Source organism: Calypte anna, chromosome 7, assembly GCF_003957555.1.
Source record: "Calypte anna isolate BGI_N300 chromosome 7, bCalAnn1_v1.p, whole genome shotgun sequence".
NCBI classification, from domain to species: Eukaryota; Metazoa; Chordata; class Aves; order Apodiformes; family Trochilidae; genus Calypte; species Calypte anna.
In genome coordinates, this window is record NC_044253.1 from 14,674,937 (window position 1) to 14,696,527 (window position 21,591).

Sequence of the window (21,591 nt, forward strand, 5' to 3'; positions counted from 1 at the left end):
TTTCAGGACAGATGCTACCGTGTACAGCACAAACTCTTTGTAGTGAGTAAATGCACACCAGTCTGCCACTCACTGCTACAGTCTGGAGTAATAGCAGGCAGTAATTACTGCAGTAATTATATCAAAGTAATTAAATTTGAAGTTTGAATACCAACTCTGAAGCACAGAGTCATTTTCACCTCGTAAAATTATGCTTTACTTGATGCTGAAAGTACTGCACTCCCCACAGACGCAGTACTTAGAAAAGATCATTAAGTCATCATAGACAAGATTTACTGCATAAAAACCTAGAGTTACTAACTAGTGCAACAGTTACAGAAATTAGTATTACTATTAATCTATTTCCACATTTAGTAGTGGGGTTTTTTCATCTGTGAAGTGGAGAACAGATCCAAAGCAATTCATCAAGTGTGCTGAGAGAATTAGGCAGGAGATGCTGGCTGACTTGCTCAGCTATCCCACTGCCACAGACCCCTCCCATTATACTAAATTGCCATCTTTCCACTAACTGTTGCCACAAGAGCTGCTCCAAACTAGTTAGAAATATGAACTGCTTTAAAAGGGGGGAGAGGTCAGTTTCAGAATACTGCACATTAGTCTCTTCCATGTAAACCCCTCAAGCCCTGTCTTGGCTGCTCCCAGCATGTGAGGAAGGCAACTCAGAACAAGAGAAAGAACCATGGATTGTGGTACAGGGATCTGACACAAAACCAAGTTTAGACTGAACCAGTGCAGTTCCATTGTAGAAATTACCTGATTCTGATAGACACCAAAAACAAGCAACATGTGTTCTGAAATATGCTTCCAATATTTATATATTCCCAGTTTGTGGACTTATGCTATTAAGAAACAGAAGCAATATTTTCCTGAAGTATGCTTGTCATAGAATCAGGATAGCTCTACCATACATACTCCTTCCAGTATGGTAAGGATTTATACAAACCTATTTTGAACCAACAGATCAATGTTACTTCATAGGTTGTCCCTAAAGCTCTAGAAATTCTCAGCAAAAAAAACCCCAAACACCACATAATTCAATGCCAAGAGCATAACTATTACAATATTAACAATATGTCATTTAAAAGCCTTCTTCTACCACAAATCACCACCCTCTCTTCTCAGTTTTTCTAGAAATACACTGTAGTCTTTATTAAGAAAAAAAAATCCTCAGAAATCTTTCCTTACACTACTGCTTCCAGCTCACCTTATGACAAGTCAAAACCCTTTTTGGTTCCGTAACTTCTGTAGGGACACTGCACTGTTTACTAGTTGTGATAGTTTTATTGACTGTTTAATAAACAGTACATAAGTGACAATGGAAATAGCTTTTATTTCAGCATCACCTCAACAGTAGAAAAATGAGAACAGAGGACAGAATTTATTTGTATTTACTTATGTATCCTGGAGTTTTTCCTTCTTGAGTTTTCTTGAGAGACAAAGTCCCCATTTCTAACATCAAAATATTTCCAAATAATTTGTTAGAATTTTAAGACAGGTTAAACCATCAGTATAAATTAGCTCCCAGTGTAAAAATACTATATAAAGTGCTCCCATCAGGATTTTTTCAGCTCAATGAATGATTTTTATTTAAGTATTTTAAAAAACAGCATTTTTGTTGAAGAGACACAATAACCAGATAAATAATATTTCAAACATTAATACAAACTTCATTTACAAAACTTTTCCAGAATTCTTCTGAAAAAGGGTCTTCAGATGATAAAAATAAATTCTATTAATTACCCTGAAAACCAGACAGGTATAACCAGGATCCAGCCACTGGAGATGATCTTTCCTCTGGTATGACTCAATTTCCTTATTTCATATTCACCCATGAAAGCACATAGATCTCTAAATAAATATGTGGCTCTACAGCTGGAGATCAGAAAAGTCTTTGAAAGAGACCTTTTGAATATTTCAGCTCCACATTTTTAGCTCTGGGAAGAGGTACATGGATCCCCAGTTTGACCAAAAGGCAGAGATGAAGCACCTCATTTCCGGAAGCGTTTAAATAGTGGATGGATGTGTTTATTTGAAGAAGCCTTGCTCCGTGCAGAGTGGTATTCCATGTAAACTGTATCATCAGCTCCTGACATCGAGCTCATTGTGCCTGTACGACGTGAGACCTGTGAGTAAGGGGAGAAAAAACACGTGCTTGGTGTGTGATTAGACTGACCAACTCTAACATACCAATGCTCACTGGCTCCTGGGCAGTTTATTCTTCTTCATTTAGTGCCCTCCATGGCAAAGAGTCTTCAAAGTTTTTTCCTTAAGAAGAATTTCTAGCAAGAAAGTCACTGCCTGACACTCAGCATAAGTATACAAACATATGTGAGGCTTAACATGGAAAGGTACCTTAGAGAGGGAGTTCTTCATGCATTTCAGAACAATGCAATTTAGCTAAAAATTAACCCTAAAAATGGAATGCCACATAGTCAACTTATATTTTCGGCTACTTAGCCTAAAAGTTTCTCCTTTCTGGGCATGAGGAAATCAGTTCATGACTGAAGAAGCACAGTGCTACCACAAGAGTTTATGCTGTAACCTATGTGTATCTTAAAAATGTCTTAAAATATTTTCATTTCTTGTGACTCAAAAGATCCACTTCAAAATCTGTAATAACAGATCTGTAATCTTGTCCCTCAAATATGATGGAGAAAGACATGAATTCCATGTTTAACTTCTTTGCAGCAGCAAACTTGAGTGAATTACTTGAATATGTAAGTGCTAACACCAGCTTAAAAAAGAACTCTGTTCTCTAATGTTTCATAAAGATATGAGGGCATCAATGATGGCATAAGTATATAGAATTAAAATGGACTGGCCCAGTTTTGTCACATTTGTAGTCATCCTTGTTACCTGAGCTGACTTTGAACCATATTCTCCAGCTACTACTTCCTCCTCAGCATCCAGGTCAGATGCTTGCAGGACTTTCTGGAGAAGCTGCTGCTGTTCTTCTTTGGTTGAAAATGCCAGTTCTTCTTCTTCCATGCCTGCGAGCTTTGTTATTACCTAAGAAACAGAGCACAGTACGAGGTGAGGGCTCTTTTTCCTCAGTGTTAGCTATTCAAAACCAAGACAGATTTCTGGTTCTGTATCTTGCTGGAACTGCCTTCAACTTCCATTAGTGATCTTCTATTCATGATCTGAACAGCTTAACACTACAGACAGCAGCTTGCCAAGTGGTGTGCAGATGTATACACACACATATCCTTTCCTATAAGTTTTGGCATAAACAGTAAGGAATATGGGGAAAACCAAACCTAACAAGTTGAGATCTACTAACAGTTGTTGAGAGACAGTGAAGCATCAACAGCAGAGTACAAGGACTCGTTCAGTGTTTCTGTGTTTGGACACAAAACAATTTGTTATTCCTGTTCTCTGAAATTTTCAGTAACTCATCTGATAACCAGGGATGCAAGACACATGCCATCTACTGGCAACACGGAGCCATTAACTACTCCATCAGCTGAAAAACCTCAAGAACCAAAAAGTTATAAAACTTTTGGTTTTTTACCAGATTTTTTTCCTGCAGTTAAATGTATTCTGCATTTATATCAGTTTTCCCACTACATTTCCAACTTGAAGAACTTTGAGACAGACATTCTAACTCAGACGTTTCCCTTGATTATACAGTGTTTCTCCTCCTCAGCTTCCTTTTTTATAGCTTTTCTCTGGAGTCAATACAATTAGAAACTAATTACCTCAGTAATCTGGGCTGTATCTGATCACAAAGACTGATTAAAAAAAATATAAATAGAGCTTAAGGTAAACCAAATCCACATTACATGCAAAGTACTGGTTTTGAACAATGGGGGTGTGGGCTCCTGCCAGTGGTATTTCTAATCTGAAAACTGATGTCTGTCTGAGTAATGCCCTAGCTTTACCCATCTATTCAGGGAAGCAACCTGTTCTACTCTATGGCTAAAAGAACACCGTGATCCCCTTCTTCTTGTATATTTAGAAGGGCATGTGCTATGATCACCTCAAAACTAAAGGCAGAGAGTCACAAAAAGCAATTTTAAATTGCATTAGCCTGTTTCCAGTTGTGGTTGCAAAACAGTGCTAACATGATTCATAGACAGGAAAGAATTCTCACTGCATCATAATTTTTTAAGCTGTTCAACAGATGCCAAGTTCAGAGTTATCCCCAATTCTTCGACACAGTGAGTGTTTTATTTGTTTAAAATTTAATATATCCTAATTTGGCCACCAAGTAAAAACACAAGACAGTAAATAACTAAGCTATGGTTAGCTAACAAAAAAACCCGAACTGCTAGCAGTAAACTCCAAGCAGTAAATTGTGATGACAAGGCTCCTATTTAAGAAGCAAAGACAAAATATGTGACTTAGCAATAAAAAAGATTATAGTCCTCCTTCTGAAGAAAGGCAGAGAATGGAGATGCTGAGAGATGGCAAGAAGAAAGTAGGTTCTAGGAAAAAAGTGAAAACTGTTATCCTTTTAAAGGATTAATGAAGTTTTACTAATTTAGAAACAAAAATTCTGAAGAGAGGACATAAACACTGAGTTACCTAAAGATGAGGTAGAGAGCCTATATTTGGAAGAATAAGAAGGCAAACATCTGCTGGGAATGACATACAACATAGCTGATTCTGGCTTGGAATGAAGAAACACTACAGATAGCTGCTTGGAAGTTTCTTCCAGCCTTATTATTCTTTGATGCCAGCTATGACTAAGGCTTAAAGTTTGTTAAACAGAAGAAAACAGATATTCTAGCATTTTGTTCCTAAACTGCAAGTAAAGAACATTCCAATAGGCAGCTAAAATGTTGCTCCAGATACTCAGCTGCCACTTGCAGTGCCTTTTTTTTCCCCCATATTACACCAAAGCTAGGACTAGGTCTTCTTTGCAAAATAAAATCCCTCTATTTTAACCTCTCTCTTAGTTGTAAAATCCAAGGCACTAAAATATAAGCAAAAGGTTTTCTTTAATCTTCTTGGCTATAGCCCCAGATGCATTTGCTGTAATTAGTTGCAGCTTAGTACTGATCTACAATTTTGTCACAATACATTCACTACAAAGCAAAACATTACAAAGACTGTGACATGTCACTTTTGCTGTAAGGAACCCCTCCCCTAAAGCTCTCTTTAATGAGCCAGTGATTACAGAACAATTATTTACTTCAGCAGAGCTGTAGTTCAGAGAGGTTTTACCCATGGGAATGTCCTGTACTGCATGTGTGCCTCATGATGAAAAGATCTTCTACAGGGAGGCTCAAGTGCACTCTAGCAGAGGCTGCTTGTCCTTACACCTCTTGCCCTCCTTGGGTGATTCTGTCAGTGCCATGAGCTTGAGTTTCATCCCTGAAGGCAGATTAAGGAGCTTTTTATTCTTCTTCTCAGCAACGTTTCTTATTGGGAAGACTTCTAATCAGACCAGTAAACTGCAGTTTAGTAACAGAATACTCTACCTAAAAGCAAGAGCTATCATAACATCCTGTTGGCTTTAACAACCCAGCTGATGAGCAAGTGGGGAAGTCCATGGATTTAAAGAAAAATAAATGAGATACACTATGAAATCTATAACATGGAGGTGTTTTGGTGGAATGAGATTTTGTTTGGAAGAAGCCAGCATACAGAGATGCATCATAAACTGAATTACAAGGGATAATCAATTTTCAAGTATGTCTGGAAAAATGAAACAGCATTTGGTACTTTACAGGTAACTTCTGGCTTTCAACTTATGGATCTTTTATATTGCCAACACTGAAAATGTTTTCTGTTTTGAGGAGTACATTTTAGTCGCAGGTAGGAAGACTACTACTCTGCAATAACAGTCCTTTCATCCAGTAAATTCTGACATTTCTTAAATAATTAATATTTAACCCAGTGATTTTGGTGATATACCTCATTCTGTGCAGAAAAAATTACAAGAGGAAGGGTCAAACTGTTGGAGACCTTCCTTTGTCAGAACAGTTTCTGCTCACATGGAGCCACTGCATCAACATGTCTGCATCCTGACTAATTTTCTGTACCACTGCAGGCTTTGGACAGCTCTAGCACTGTGGAAATGATGCATAAGTTTAGCGTGAGAACAAAAAGCCTCAAAAGGTATTTGTTTTGGAATGGTTTGCTAGACACTTCAGACACCTAATTTTATGCTTCCCAAAGTCAGATGTATGAATATAGGACAGATGAATCCTGCCCACTGAATATCTTCAGCTATCAAGGAAAAATATTTTCTCCCCATAGTGCAATATGGGCCTGAGACTGGGGTTCTTTGAAAATTAATTGTGATTTGTGATGTTTTGGAAGTTCTCTGAATTGGTGCTGTCTGCTATGACAGAACACCTATCAGCAACACTTTGTGCACAACCAGTTTGGTAACGTGTAACAGGAGGCCTGCATGGATGGACAACTGAAGTGCATGAACATAACCCAACCATGCAAGTAAAGTTCTGCTTCACTGCCCAGTGGGTGCCTGGTTTGAAGTTAAAACACTTACCTTCCAGAAGCTGTACTTAAGCTACTTGTATCTACCCGCACAGATGATAAAGCAAGACTGAACAGTTCTTGCATTTGAGTAAAACCTTCATTAATACATTCTAAACCTGGAATTCTCAAGTATTTGACTTAATGCTAACAAGAAACAATAAGAAAGTTAAAATTTTAGGCCACAGATATAACAAACAGGAAGGACAAGTTACCTTGAAGCTATAACCTTGATCTACAAGAAAACGCTGTCGCTTTGTTGAATATGCCATTTCCTGAGTGTCTTGGGATACAAGAGAATAAAAAAAGGCATTGTATTCCTCTGCAACCATGCCTAGGAGACAAAGACACTGAGTGATTAGTTCCATTTGGAACACTGCAACCAAGAACAAAAGAAGACTCCATACTTTAAAAAGGTGTTTCAGTAGGTTGTCTCTCCACAAAAACAACCTGCAAAGTTTAACTGCACCCAGACTTTACATAAGCTGACTGAGACAGTACACAGCACTGATATTCCTATACTTAACTTGAGAATGCGTGAAGGAAAAAAATAGGAAAGAAAATGTAGACTAAGCCAATTATACTGGTGCTCTGAGAGGAACTTGCTTTATTATGCTAGGCAAGGTGAAAGATAAAATAATTTTTAAGTCTATTACAAAGTGAAAAGCAAGGATTACAACACATTTAAAAAGTTCAACAGAATAGGACAAAGGAAAAAAATTACTGATGTAAACTAGAACTCACAGTGGGTTTGCACTGAAAAAGGTGAGACAAAGATATTTAGCTAAAAATTGATTGGTCTATTTGAAGCACAGGATATACTAGGCTGCATATAATTTATTTTTTTAAACTTACAGTCCTTAAGACCTATTACCAAACAGCACTGGGTTCTCTTTAAAACCCAGGTTTTCACTAAGACTTTGTTAATTCACTAACATGGCTTTCGTATGCATTTTCAAACAAGGCCTCAGCAGTACTAAACACAAACTGCCATAAAATAAGTGTGGGCAGATCTAAACTGACAGGAGAAAGTTTAAGAATCATTTTCTAAACATAAAGCTCTTTGGTTATGTTTTGCAATAACACTACTAGCTGGAAAGAAAATCCTATTTTTAAAAGAAAATTAACCTGCAGTATCAAAAAAGTGCTTTCTAGAAGCTTGCTATGATTTATAAAAAACCAACTATTTTCTGTTGAGGAATTTAATCAGAAAGAGCCACCAAATAACAGAAAAAGGTCAGTTTCCCTTCAGCTTTTTTTGTTCTTTGGAAGTTTTTGCAAAACAAAGCTTTACTGACCCAGAAAATGCTTCCTTTTAATTCACTGGCATATAGGCATATATAGTCTTTGACCAAAACATAAACCCAAGGACAATACAAAGTAGTATCATGAATACCCAGTTTCTCTGCAGTTCTATGATCCTATGAGCCAAGGCCCAGAGCCAGTCACCTCATTTACCTTTTTTGGCTCTCAGCACTCGTCCCAGTCTTTGTGCCTCCTGCCTTCGAGACCCACCATGGGAAGATATCTGAATGAGAACATTGGCTTCTGGCAGATCAAAGGATGTGTCGCCTACCTGGAAGAGAGAAGCAGCCTCTGAGCAGCACCTTATTTCCATATATCATAAATAAAGACTTAATTACAAAGTACACCTTTGTGAGCTGCAATACAAAGATGTCAAAGGCACAACAAGCATGTATATGCTTGCTAAATAAAGTTCATGCTCTGTTAAATAAAGTTCACGATGAAGATGCACACAAGGACAGACTGAATGTCCTCACCTTGGAAATGAAAATAGTGTTGATTTTTGGATTGTGCTTGAAGTTTTGTAGAATTTGCATTCTTTCTCCTTGTGCGGTAGGACCATAAATATAGGGTCTGGAAAGAATAGAACATATACAAATTAAATTATGATTTCTCAACAATTTCTTAAAAGGTACTAAGATATCGTAGCAGGGAGTGCAGTACACAATTTGAATTGATATAAAACCAAAGCAGGTTTCGGTACACCTTAATTTATTTCTAACTTGTTTGGCTTTTTATGGCTGCTACCAAATTGCTTGTGAAACCCAATCTGCCAGAAATCAATCCTGACAGTTATGTTTTGCAATTATATGCACCAATGAAGCTGCAGATAGACAGCTGAATACATCTTATAAGCTTACATGGAAGAGTCAAGGCAGCTGTTAAAATAAGAGATTTTTTTTTTCTTCCCTCAAATCTACTGAGTTAGCACAGACAGCTGCAACCATGGCTTCCTATTTAAACACTTGAAAATCCAGGCATCTCTTATCAATGATATGCTGAGTGTTATGAGACAGCTACTGGATGGTGTCCTGGGAAAATTATTTTTGCTTTTGCAGCTCACCTCTTGCCCTCCTGATACTTTCTGGACCTGCTGAAACAGAACAAGGTCCCAAACATTCCATGGCCACGAGCAGCTCACAGTGACATTTCAGCTAAAGCTTCTAACACTGGAATATGAATCACCTGGAACATGTAGTATCTCAGTCCAGAAGGCTCACACAAGCTCCAAGTCAGTCCCAGTCACCTATCATCTAATTCTTCTATTTAGTGTATTTAACCAGATTTTTAGAAAAACCCATACAAAAATGAAAGAGGCAAATGAGTCAACTCTGAAACAATAGTGTTATTATTCAATTAGTTGCATTCAGTAACATTTTGAATCCTTATTGGAAATCTCACTTAATAGTTAAAAATTGTGACAATTTTAATCCCCAACAAAAGGTAAGTGGAAGATTTAAACTGAAACTAAAGCATTTGTGAGCTTTCTGTTTCTTCAAGCCACCACGAAGGGGTTCAAACACATATTTATGAAAAATAAAATAACCTAGAACTCCTGGCCATCAACCCCCACTTGGGTTCCCACCAGATCCCAGACCTAGAACACCCAATGCTATATAATTTTTTTCTATTTTTTTTCTAAAATGACCCCTTTTCCTCACTGCAAAATAGGCAGTTGAGGGATTTGCAAAGATAGATCTCTCTGCTGTTAGCTGACGTAACTGTCAAAACCTTAAAGGCAGAGACTTTTTAGAACAGTGATTTAAACATATTAGTAACACCAGTAACAACCTTCATCACATGAGCTATAGGACACTGGATGACAGACTCATGACAGAGTAAAAGCTGGCTACACAGATTCAAATTCTGTAGCCCCAAAATTTAAAGTAACTTGTGTCATGTGCGTATTTTCTCCCTGACAGTGCCACAGGAAATGGGGGGTTAGGGAGGAGCTGTAAGCCAGACAGGTGATGGTTATTTCTCCCTCCCTCCATCCATCCAGGGGTCCAACCACCCTCATGCTTGAATCAGGTCACCAGAAGTACAGCAGGAGCTGCCCTCCTACAGGGCCAGCACAGGCCTGGCAGACAGGCAGTGCTGTACCTGCTGGGCTGCTCTCTTCTCCTTACAGGTGCAACTCCTGCCTCCCCCAAACCAACAGCTCCCTTTGTTTCAGCATGATCACAGCAAACTATGACAGAAAATTCTCTCCTTAAAATAAAGACCCCCTCACTTTTATCCAGTGCTGCGAGCCTCCTTTTTTTGTAACAGCCACACACGCTGGGGCTCCCTACGTGATGTGAGGAACAGTAAATTCACTCAAGCATATGAAAAGCAAGCATCAGTATTTTTTCAGTTACTTTTCCTGCCATGCTTCTATAGCATTTATCCCCCTACTCAGCTGCTGCTACTCAGCAAGCACCCCCTCCCAGCATCACCTTTGCTAAAGACTTTTCCTGTGGTGTGCTGAACTCTGCTAGAGACATTCCAGAGGCATCATTACAGCTAATCTCTGTCCAGACAGATTAAAAAAATGATGAAAGAGACCACGGGTGTTGGAATTCATCCAGCACCATTAGCTCTGCTTACTATTTGATGTCACAGCAAGGCAGCACAATGTGGCTGTTATACTACAGTCAAAACTGATCATGAATGTTGGAAAGTGTAAGACTTGTTTGTGGTTCTGCTAACAAGAACTGATGAAATTCCTAGACATTAAATCAAGTGCAGTCAAAGTGCCACGCAGGTTCCAGCAAGCAAGGTGTTATTAGGGCTTGTTGAAGAAAGGACCAGGCTAGCTTCTATGCTTATTTTCCTCAATAGTTGCTCTGTGCCTGATCCTGGCAAACCCTCTCCCTGATCATGCCTCCCCAAACCCTACAAACACACTGATGCTAACCCCTCATTAAAGTCCATTCGTACAACCTTCTGTAACTGCACTCGCCTTAAGAGTCATTTAAGGTAGGTGAGGAGCTCCTGGCACCAACATCCTTCTGTTTATTAAATGACTGCAGTAGTTCTAGGCAATGCACTGGTACAGCACAGATCGCCCAGAATATTGTTTTAGGCAAGGTTCAGACCTTTTGAGAACCCGAAGAAGACACCCTACATCCCAAAAGATCTTGAAAGATCCAGAGAGCAGGTATTTGGTCTCAGAGATAGGGGAAGCTACCACCTACTAAAGAAATACTTCAGTGATATTTTTTAAAGCCTTTCATTTTTCCACTGGCTTTTTATACTGAAATGGAGACATAGTAACAGTCTTTCAGAAAGATCTTGGATGAAAACCCCTCTGAAGCAAGCACTGAACAGTTCCACACTGAAATAATATTGCAGTGACAATGAACTCCTGAGGTTCTTTTTAGATAGGAGGACTGGAGTTAAATCAAAGTATTACAAGAAATACCTAAAGACAACTGAAAGCTGCGAGATTACAAGGAAAAACAACAGTGCCATGGCTGGTTGTGAACACTTACTTTCCAAGTCTGACAGCATACTCCTTCAGTGCGAAGACATTGTCAGCAAATACAATTATTTTATCATTCCGCCGCTCGTGAAACTTAATCAGGAACTGGCAGGCTCTGAACTTATTTGGGTTCATGGTGTACAGCAGGATCCGTTTCTTTGTTTTGATAGCTACATATTCTCTGTAAAATTCAGGTGACATTGGGCACCAAACCTAGAATTAGAAAACATACACACACACAAAAGTAACCCTCTGAAAAGATAATGGTGGGATGATATTGCATTATGACACTCTGTGTAGCACAAGCCACAGACTTTTAACACAGTAATTTCTCTACAAAAATGAAATCTACTGGTCTCAAGCATTGCCAAACTGTTTAACCTAGATTAATATTACAGTCTTCCAAAATTCTTTGGCAATGAGTTCACCAAGAGAAAGAGACAGCAGAACTGGAACAAGACTGAAGTTACTTCCTTTATGTTTCATACTTAATAACTTTACTGAATGCTACTATATTTTTACAAAGCAGTAATTCAGGGAATGAACTGTCTGCATAATCTCTCTGTTACAGCAGTCAAGGCTTTTTCCATAAAAATTCATTTTCATCTGTATTCTGGAAGCTAAGATATATTTAGTCTTCATTACTCAAGAAATTTACTGATCTTTTTTTCATATACCCACAAAGGAGTGACCTTTATTTTATAGCTATTGAGTCTGCAGCTTTCAAAACACTAAGATTCAAAACACTATCCACAGTGCATATACTTTAGAAGATACCCACACTGCTGTCATGGGTTATTTCCCCATTTCCACTGCACACTACAAATTCACAAAATACTGTATAGAAAAGCCTCTTTCATAGCCATCTTTCCGCTAAGACATTTACGTGACAACTTACTGAAGTTAATTTAAATTGGAATTGTTCTGTACTGTTAAACTACTTTTTTTGAACATTTTTTCCAGCAAGTTAAATGGCAGATGAGGCTTTTTTCATCCTTTGACTACATTAACAATAAATATATGTATTGAATAGGCTCCACTGTTATTGTATGAAATATATTAAAGATCTAAGATTCTTAAATCAGAAGAGAATATTTCAAAGTGAGAATGAGACTGAGCATTTGATTGTAGTAGACTAATTGATCTATTGCTCAGTGTGTCTAATTACACAGCACACTGATTTTTATTTGTATTTGAACTCTCTTCTGGATTTGGAAACGGGTCAGATACACTTCTCACTCCAATGATATTTTCATTTTTATATTTTGCAAGGCACACACAGTAAGCAAAAAACCTGGTATGGCAACTGGGATTATTTGTAAATTACAAAATTTGAAAATATAGGTAAAGAACAGGCTTGTTCTCTTTTGTAACACTTTTAGCTTCTTTAACTGTGCTGCTTGTTCTTTGCCTTCACCATGACCTGCCTTACTAGACAGCAGCACTGCCCTCTCCTGCCACCTGGAAAAAACTGCACATAAAGGCTGAACCAGGCACCTCTTGGCTCTGGGGAATAAACCAAGTTGATTACAGATGCTACTTCTAAACATGTCAAGAAAATACCAAGAAATATGCAAATAAATTATAAGCATACTAAATAAACACTAGCAATACCAAAAAGCAGAGCATCACCTCAGCACACTGGACTTTAGCAATGTAACCACTGTTCTGCAGCTCCATCCAGTTGGCTTCATAGAGCTTTGGTCCAATCAGGAAGTTCAGGTCAACAATTTTATCATCTTCTCTGACCAGGGTAGCAGTCAGCCCCAGTTTACAATGAGCTTGCACAATAGTGAGCACACGTCTGAACATTTTTGCTAAGAAATGCAAGACAAATTTTCTGTTTACTTTCCTGAATGGATTTAGAAGACAAATACTGCAACTTAAAAACCAGTTTCTTAAACTCCTGAACACAAAACAAGCACAGAGTTGGGAAATTTTACCCCATTTCATATACAAATCTAACAAATCTGTGTTAGAGCAAAACTTCACTGACTGCAGCTTTAGTTCACATGTATTGTTATAATTTCCCCTTTCCCAAGAGAAAATTAAATACGCTTAAGTTACCTGGCTTGTTTTAGGTTATATAGTATTTAATAGAAAGAACCGTGACCGAAGGACTTAGACTGACAGCCACATTCAGGATTTTTAATATATGGCAGAATTACTCATCATTAGTATTGCTAGAGATGATAGAAGAGATTCCAGACCTTCACTTTTATGAAATTAAGAATGAACAAAATTGGAAGAACAGTGGCAGCAACATAGTACTTCGATGAAACAGCTGTTAAATCATCAAGATCTGCTTCTGAAATCCATCATTTCTGTATGATTTATACCAAACTATATTCAGATTAAATAATGAAAACAAGGTAGAGCATCTTAACAGAATCCTGGATGGTGTTTCTAGCCAGGACTATTCCTGAGAAACTTCAATATGACACTAGTGATTTCCAACAGTATAAATGTCAACTACATAGTCATTTTGACTACAACAGCTATTTCTGAACAGTAATCACTATGGTTACTCACATTTTATGGAGTAGAAATACATTAAAAGCTATCCCAAAGTGCCACTACATCTCAAATGAAAGGCAGATGATTTCCTCTCCTACTCAAATCTATCTGCAGCAAAATTATACAAATGTAATTCAGGTACCTTACAGCACTTCATCAGCCTAAACAGGAAGAGAAGGCATGTGGGTTTTACACTGCCATTACACAGATCACAGTGTCAATTAGAAGGCTGAACCCATGTTCAGATAAACTCTACAGTATCCAGGGGAAAGAAAGGCAGTCTGTTTCACAAGCCCTACGCCACAGGCTTACTCACTATATTAATCATGAGAAAGACAACATCAAATGTCTGCACAGTTTCCTTACCAGGGATAGTATGTACTTCATCAAGTATCATAAGGCCCCACTCTTGACTTTTAAGCCATTCCATTACTCTTTCTGCTTCCCAGGATCTTTTTGTCGTGTGCCCCAACATGGAATATGTGCTGATAGCAATAGAACAGCCAATGGGTTTGTCTTTGGCATCAGAAGTGAACCGACATATCTGACTGTCATCAATGGTGGACCACATCTTGAACTGGGCCTTCCACTGCTCTACAGACACCGCAGAGTTGCCCAGGACCAGGCAGCGCTTGCGGACAGTACAGGCAGCTGTCACTCCCACCAGAGACTTGCCAGCACCTGCAGGGGAAGAAGAGTGATGTTCATCAGTCACCTCTCAGGTATCACTTCAGTAGGAGAAGAAAAAAAACAAAAAGGGGCAAAGGAAAACTAAGAGGATATGAAATCAAGTAAGGGCGAATTCTTTTTTGTTTCATCACTATACTATTTCAAAGAAATGGAGTATTTCTAAGAAAAAAAACAAAAACAGCTGGATTTTCGTTAGAAGCAGTCTTATTTTAACCTAATTTTAACACTTAATTTCAAAAGCAGGTTAAATTCCAGGTGGCTACAGAAAGCTTCCCCTAGAGGTAATCTTTCCCACCACCCTATCAGCCATGCTCATTCCCCCATACAGAAAGTCCGTAAATCTTTCTTTTCCTCCTTCACACTCCTTCCAGCATCCCTTACACACTCTCTCAGGCCCTTGCTGTACCTCCTGTGTGCCTCCACTCCTAATACTAAGGGCACTGCCACACAGTCTCCTGCTCTCTCCCTTTTCCACTGCTTGCCCTAGGTTTTCCCAATCTGCACATTCCTCACTTCTTTCTCAAGCTCCATGCCCAGAACTTGTGTGTGCAAGCTCTTCTGTTCCTTGCACCCTCCTTTCAGCCATATTTGTATTCTCAGCTTCTCCCAGTCTCCTGACTGCCAACCAGGGAACATATTTCAATGCCAACAGCTATGTATTTCCCTAGATCAGCAGAACTGACTTAAGAGGGAGCAGTCAAAGCCTGAATGGCAACTGGAAGCCACCACAACCACAGCTAAAAAAAAAAAAAAAAAAAAGAAAAAAAAATTCAGTTCTTCAGGGAGACTGATAGTACTGCTGAGCAGATGCCTGACAGCTCCATCAACCAGGCTCTCCCCCACCACAGCCTCAGCACACACTTGCTAAAAACCAACAGGTTATACACTAGTGACCCAGAACAGTCCCTACTACTGTGTGCAGTCTAAGCAGCTGTCATGTTGGGAAGTTACTTGACTACTGGTGAATAAAGAAAACACTTAAATGCCAACCCTGAAACCTACCACACGGCAAGACAATAACACCAGATCTGGCTCGTCCATTTCCAAACATCTTCCGTAGGCTCTTCTCTTGATAGGGCCTGAGAACAGCTGTAGGTTTCAGATCTATATTAATATCAGGATTCACAGAATCATTTCTGAAATCATATTCTGCCAGCAAAGGGTACTCCAAATGGATACAACGCTTCTGAAGTTCTTCAATCATCTCCTGAAGAGGAAACAAAGCTTCAGATAGTAAATTCTCTACATCTGAATTAATCATTCTTTTTTTTTTCCCAAACAACCTAATTACATAGTACCATGTGAAGTTACATCTATCTTTTACACTTATGAAGTCTGCAAGAGTTCAAGTTTATTCAAAAACCTTTATTTGTGAACACCCCCACCCAATCAAACATAAGTAACAATCTGTATTAGAGGGCTATTTAGACAGATGGAAGAACACAATTCTTTCATCTCAGATATGTTTTTTTTTTATCTGGCAATAACTAAACTAAAAGACCTCATTAACAGACACAAAAGATTCTGTGGTGTTACAGGGAAAGCCTACCAAAGATGCACCTCTATTCTCTGGAAAATCTTCACACCCTGGCAACATAGTTATTCCACTACAATGACAGGCTGATTCAATCACCAAGAAGTTGTTAACTATGTTGGTGTTTTTAAAGAAATAATAAAGTTCTTTTGAAAAAAAATGTTGTTTGCCCTAGTAAAGCATCATAAGAATCACGGAGTCCAAAAACTACTTGAGAAATTTTACAAAAGCTTTCTGAAGCCAGGACTGTGGTCCAACATCCAACTACCCTTCTTCTCAAGCTATGAAAGTTCCTTCTACAAACATGAATCACAAAATAAAAACTCAACAAGCAAAATCTTGCTATGTCTTGCAGGCAGGGAAGGAACAATCTGTCTGCCACAGTCCACACTGAAGAGGAAAGATTTCAGAAGGCAACAAGGAAGAAATGTTAATGACTTCCAGTGACCTTCCCTATCAAACAGAGAGCTACATGTATTCATGAGTACAAGTTCTCATGTTGATTTGCAGGTGCTCGGCCCATTCCCCAGAGCTACAAATGCAAAGACTAAAATAATCATACCTGCTTGATTTCAAAAGATACTGTCTGTGTTTCCTCCTCCTCCTCCTCATCTTTGTCCATCTGTTCATAAAACTCATATAAGTCAGCTGGGACATCTGGCTTATTCTGAGCATCTGTTCCCTGTGATGTTGATGGACCAAAACCTCCTTCACTGGATTTGGAAATCTAAAACAGATGTGAATTGTCACTAAGAGTTTCATTAGACACACTTCCCACACCTTTTCCCAGTCTGGACTCATTAAAGAGGCCCAGATCTTTGCTGACAGAACTGAAAGCAACTACTGATACAACAAACAAACAACCACCCCAAACAACAGTTTACCTAATGCTAATTCAGTCATTTAAAAACATGCCCAAACATACCGCTGATTTACTTGTGAATGTCTCTGTAATGAGCTCTGTTTCTTCACCCTCAGCATTTCTCAGGCGACAATCTTTAATAACAGGGTCCTGCAGAAGCTGCTGAATGACATCAGGGTGGGTACTTTCCACAAAATATCTAAAATTAAAGGAAAAACATTTTTATGAACTAATGCTCTGAATAACTGATAGGAAGAATGGTGCAGATGCTTAAACCCCAGATGCATTGTCAAATATCCCATCTTAGAAATGGAATTTTAGAACAAAATTATGGCAATAAATTTTTTTAAAAGATGCTTCGGATCAGAAGCAGCATGTACTTTGAGTTACTTGTCTCTCTCAAATGACATACATGAGAAAACTCCAGCAGAAGTGGCTAGAGAGAGCTCTCACATACATGTCTTATTTGTAACAAGTCAGGTTTTTTTGAGACTCTGAAAACACTGTCTGTGATACTTCAAAGAGCTGCCTACAGGGCCAAAAAAGCCCACAAGACAAAAACCCAAGAACTGCAAAGCACAGACCATCTAAAAATTTAAATCAGTGCATCCTGAAATTGTTTCTCTCCCTGCACATTTATCAGTAATTACACTGGTTGAAGAACACAGATAAAACATGAGTCAAGAGAGATTTACGTTTGAGCTCGCATGGGAGCTCTTTTTTTAGTCAGAAACACCTAGGAAGAGGACAAAACCTGCTATTAATATTAGCACTAATTTTCTCCAAAGGAGCTGCACAAGCAGAGCATTGGATTACAGTCCCAGAGTTTATCTGTGGATGCCAGACAACAGAGAAATTTGCAAAAGAAATAGAAGGAGAAAACAAAACATGTAAGGTGCAGACATAGGCTTAAAGTCTCTGCTGTCTCCTTCCCTTGCCTCTCCCTACTGCAGAATCACAGTTTTAGATAAAACTGGCGACCTCTCAAGGTCTGTTTCAACATTATCTTGTTTAAAACACACAATACTCAACTGAGGAACAAGCAGATCTCACACAAGCACACAACTCTTGCCAGTGGAATTGCTTATCCTTCCTGAATAAGGGATTACAAATAATATATGAGACAGAAAGACAGCTGCAGAAAACCTGTCTAACCAGACTTGTGTAAATTAGGAAGCAATGAATGAAACAGCTGTCTGAAAACCCTAAGGATATGCTACCAGTCTAAGCAATAAAGAAACAAACTACTATATCAAAATTGCAACCTGCTTTTAAAAATGTTGTGATAACTACTAATAGCTTGGGAGAGCCAAACTGAATTAATTGATTGATGTATTAAACACCTGCAACTGAGCTCAGATGGGAGCTGTGAGAGCTACTCAGCTTCTGAGACCACTCATTTATGCACAGCAGTGCATCAGGAAGGCTTCCTTTCTCACACTAGTTAAAGCAGCAGCCACTTACCTGTTATGTTTCAGTACCAGCTTCACCTTCCCATAGCTGACAGTACACAGCTACAAAGAAACAGGAGCAGTCATTAGGAATATGCAAAAGAGACATTCTATGTTTGGGACCAAATGCTGCAGTGCAGTTCAGGTCTCTGTGGGGAAGCATGATACTGTAATGCACTTACTCCCAATGTCAGACTTAAGGAACAAACCTGAAAAGTTACTTTCAGAAGGTACAGACATCATCTCATGGAGGAGGTAACTCACAAACATTCAGGCTTTGTGTCTTAATTCCAATCTGTTTCCAAGGCAGCAACAACATATTCGCAGGATAAGGCAGGCTGTGTCTTATAGCACCCAGCTATTCCAGACTGCTTCCCACATTCAGTCATCTTCCAGAGCAAATCTGAGGTAACTCCCCACTTGCAATTGCTACTGGTTAAAAGCATGCACACAGACACTTCACTATACTTCTTCTTCAAAAAAATTCTACAGACCACTTAGGATGCATTCTGAAAACAGTATGCATGCAGCAATGTAGTATAAAAAAAAAAAAGCATAGGATAAAGCTCCAGTTCTCTTGAAACAGTGACAGAATAGAGTAAGATAGTAAAACCAATTTCTTAGTTTTTAGATTAAAAACCTCTAAATCAGTTAAGCAGAAGCAGGAAAGGTTTTCACCAACTGCAGTAGATATATTTCCAAAGAAAAACCATACACTTACCTTGATAAACTGAATGATTCCATCTGGGACACCAGTCTTGCTCAGCTTTTGTAAGTACTCTGTGATGTCACTCGTTTGTAAGCCAACACTAACAGCAGCATACAGAGAGTAAGCAGTCAGCTTGTACTCATGAATGTGGGTTGGTCTGCACACAGGCTCAGCAATGGCAACCAAAAAATCCTGTGCATATTTGTAAAGTGGAGAAAAGGCTTCCAGAAATATATGGCCATCAGGAGCCTACAGAAACAAAAAGAAATGCTGAAGATAAAATAGTGTTTGCTGAGCAGAATAAGAACCTTCCAATAAAGCAGCCATTATGCTACAAATACTCCAGTATTTAGATGATGATGCATCACTTGGTTTTTATATATTAAAAAAAGCATTTGCCCTAACAGCAAAGTTACACAAAAAAGAAGAAAGGATCCTTGGAAACAAAGAACCAACTTAAAAAACCCAAATAACCAAAAAAACTAATGTAAATTTAGCATATATTTCTAATATATTTCACTGTTACTCTTCTTCCCCATCAAGATGCTGAAGCAATCTAAAAAGAAAAAGACAACTTTACCCAGAACTACAAAAATTAGAAAGAGACTTTTGTCTTCTGAAAGAGTCAAGACATGGATTTGTCCTTTCTAAGGTGCTAAGAAACAATAAACCACACTCAGATCAATTAAGCTTTACCAGACTGGCATCCCAGTCTTTTTCACACTAAGCAAATTGCCTGAGCAGAGGCAAGCTTCCAGCCCTATTCCCCTGAAACAAAACTCCTCACTCATTTTACAAAGTGTGAACAAAGGAGAAGAGATGCAAGTTGCTTGTGTGCAACAGACAGTAACAGATGCCCTGCGGATGCTGTTAGGGCAACCACGTCGTCTTTATACACTTGTACTGCTTGGCTGCTTCCAGGGAAGGTTTATTAACATCTCTTATTGGACAGAAAAAACAAAGGGTACCAGTTCTAGAAGATGACCCCAGCTTTTAAGACAGGCTTTCTTGCCAATATACAAACCCTGTTGCTGTGTCACTGCAACAACAGGTCCTATTTGTGTCATTATTATATACAGTGACCTCTGCAAACTACTTCACCTCCCTTCCAGAGGCACCTGGGCTGGCATATCAGAGCTCCACTGCCTCATCTAATCAATGGCCCCTACACAGAAAAGGCGCATGCTGTAGAAGGGTGCCTGTGAGGAGACTGCTGGGATGGGAGCCACCCACCTGGGCTTTCCAAGAGGCTCCCAGGCAGGGCAGAGGAGTTATCTCAGGCGACATCTCACTGCTCACAGCCCCGCCGCTCCGCACAGGCTCCGCACTGGCACATCCCACCCAAACTACAGCAAACCCGGCTTGGGTTGAACTGCCACAGCCAACTCCAGGGTCAGGCTCTCACCAACCCTTCCCCTCAGTGTTCCCCCCCTTGACTCCGGACTACGCTTCCCCGGAGGGTCCGTGCGGCACTCCCGGCTTCTCTACGCGGGGGAGGAAAGCGCAGGGAGCTAAAACGCCCCAGTCACTTTCCCTCTCAAACCCCACCCGTAAGGGGCAGGGGTGCAGCAGGCGGGCCACCTGCCCCGGCCCGCAGCCGATGTCACCGTGACATCCGCCAGCTCCAGCGGGAGCCGCCGGCGCTTTCTCCGCGCCCCGTGGCCCCCAGCCCGAGGCGAGGTGCGGGGAGGCCCCGGGACCGCACGTACCACCCAGAGGGGACGCGAGGAGTGGTCGGCCTTCAGGGGCATCTGCTGCCTGTAATCCTTCGCTCCGTACTCGTCCACTTTGGTGCCGATCTCCTCCACCTGCTTCCCCGCGGCGGAGGGCACCGCCTCCTGCGACTCCTTGCCGGGAGCTTCATCTTCATCCTCTTCGTCGTCATCGTAATGGCGCTTCTTGGACTTCTTCTTATCTGGGAGCAAAGTGGAAGCTGGGACCCGCACCTGAGGCTCCCCAGAGGGGATCTCCCCTCCTCACCCTCTCCCGGTACGGCGTCTCCAGACCGCTCCCCGCCGGGCTCCCTCCCCGCCCGGGCCGCCGCTCACCTCTCTCCTTCTTCCCCATGGCCGCTGCGCACCTCCCGCCGCGCGCCAGCGCCTGCCCGGCGCGTCACTTCCGGCAGGCGGGAGGGGAGGAGGTACAGAGCCGGCGAGCCGCGCGCAGCCCCATCGATTCTCTGTTCCCGGGGCCGCCCCCGCGGCGCGTGGAAGCGCGGGCGGGAGGGCAGAGAAGGGGGGGGGGTGGTGGTCCTGGGGTGGGGCGAGCAGCAGCCCCCCCAGAATAGCCACGGATCCGCGGGGAAAGGGAACGGGACGCGGCTTTTACAAATAGCGATCTTAATTAAAAATAGAGGCTCCCGCAGGACACCGTAATTTAAGTAAAAAGCCCACCGACAGTTCAGGCGGGAGACTGACATTCCGGACTGTTCTGAAAGACAAAATACTTAAAAGAGAAATGACACTGTTATCCCTACAGAGTGTTTTAATATATTTCTAAGTACAATTCGTGTCTGATTTTGGAAATACAAATACATTTCGAATGGTTAAAAACAAAAATTAAAAAAATATTTTGAACATCAGCCAGCTGAAAATATATTTATCTAGT

At 40.2% G+C, this 21,591-nt stretch overlaps 1 protein-coding gene across 1 annotated transcript; it reads right to left on the reverse strand.

Moving 5' to 3' along the window:
* Positions 1–1,268: 1,268 nt before the first annotated feature.
* On the reverse strand, positions 1,269–21,119 carry ERCC3 (ERCC excision repair 3, TFIIH core complex helicase subunit). The gene is made up of 15 exons (XM_030454537.1): positions 21,033–21,119; positions 20,694–20,899; positions 18,997–19,233; positions 18,289–18,338; positions 16,888–17,023; positions 16,525–16,689; positions 15,431–15,635; positions 14,105–14,419; positions 12,854–13,038; positions 11,232–11,434; positions 8,232–8,328; positions 7,909–8,026; positions 6,666–6,784; positions 2,857–3,009; positions 1,269–2,123 (listed from the first exon to the last, which is right to left on the reverse strand). Exons 1-15 carry the CDS (start codon positions 21,049–21,051, stop codon positions 1,989–1,991), a joined length of 2,343 nt encoding a protein of 780 aa, XP_030310397.1. The 5' UTR covers positions 21,052–21,119; the 3' UTR covers positions 1,269–1,988.
* Positions 21,120–21,591: the final 472 nt, after the last annotated feature.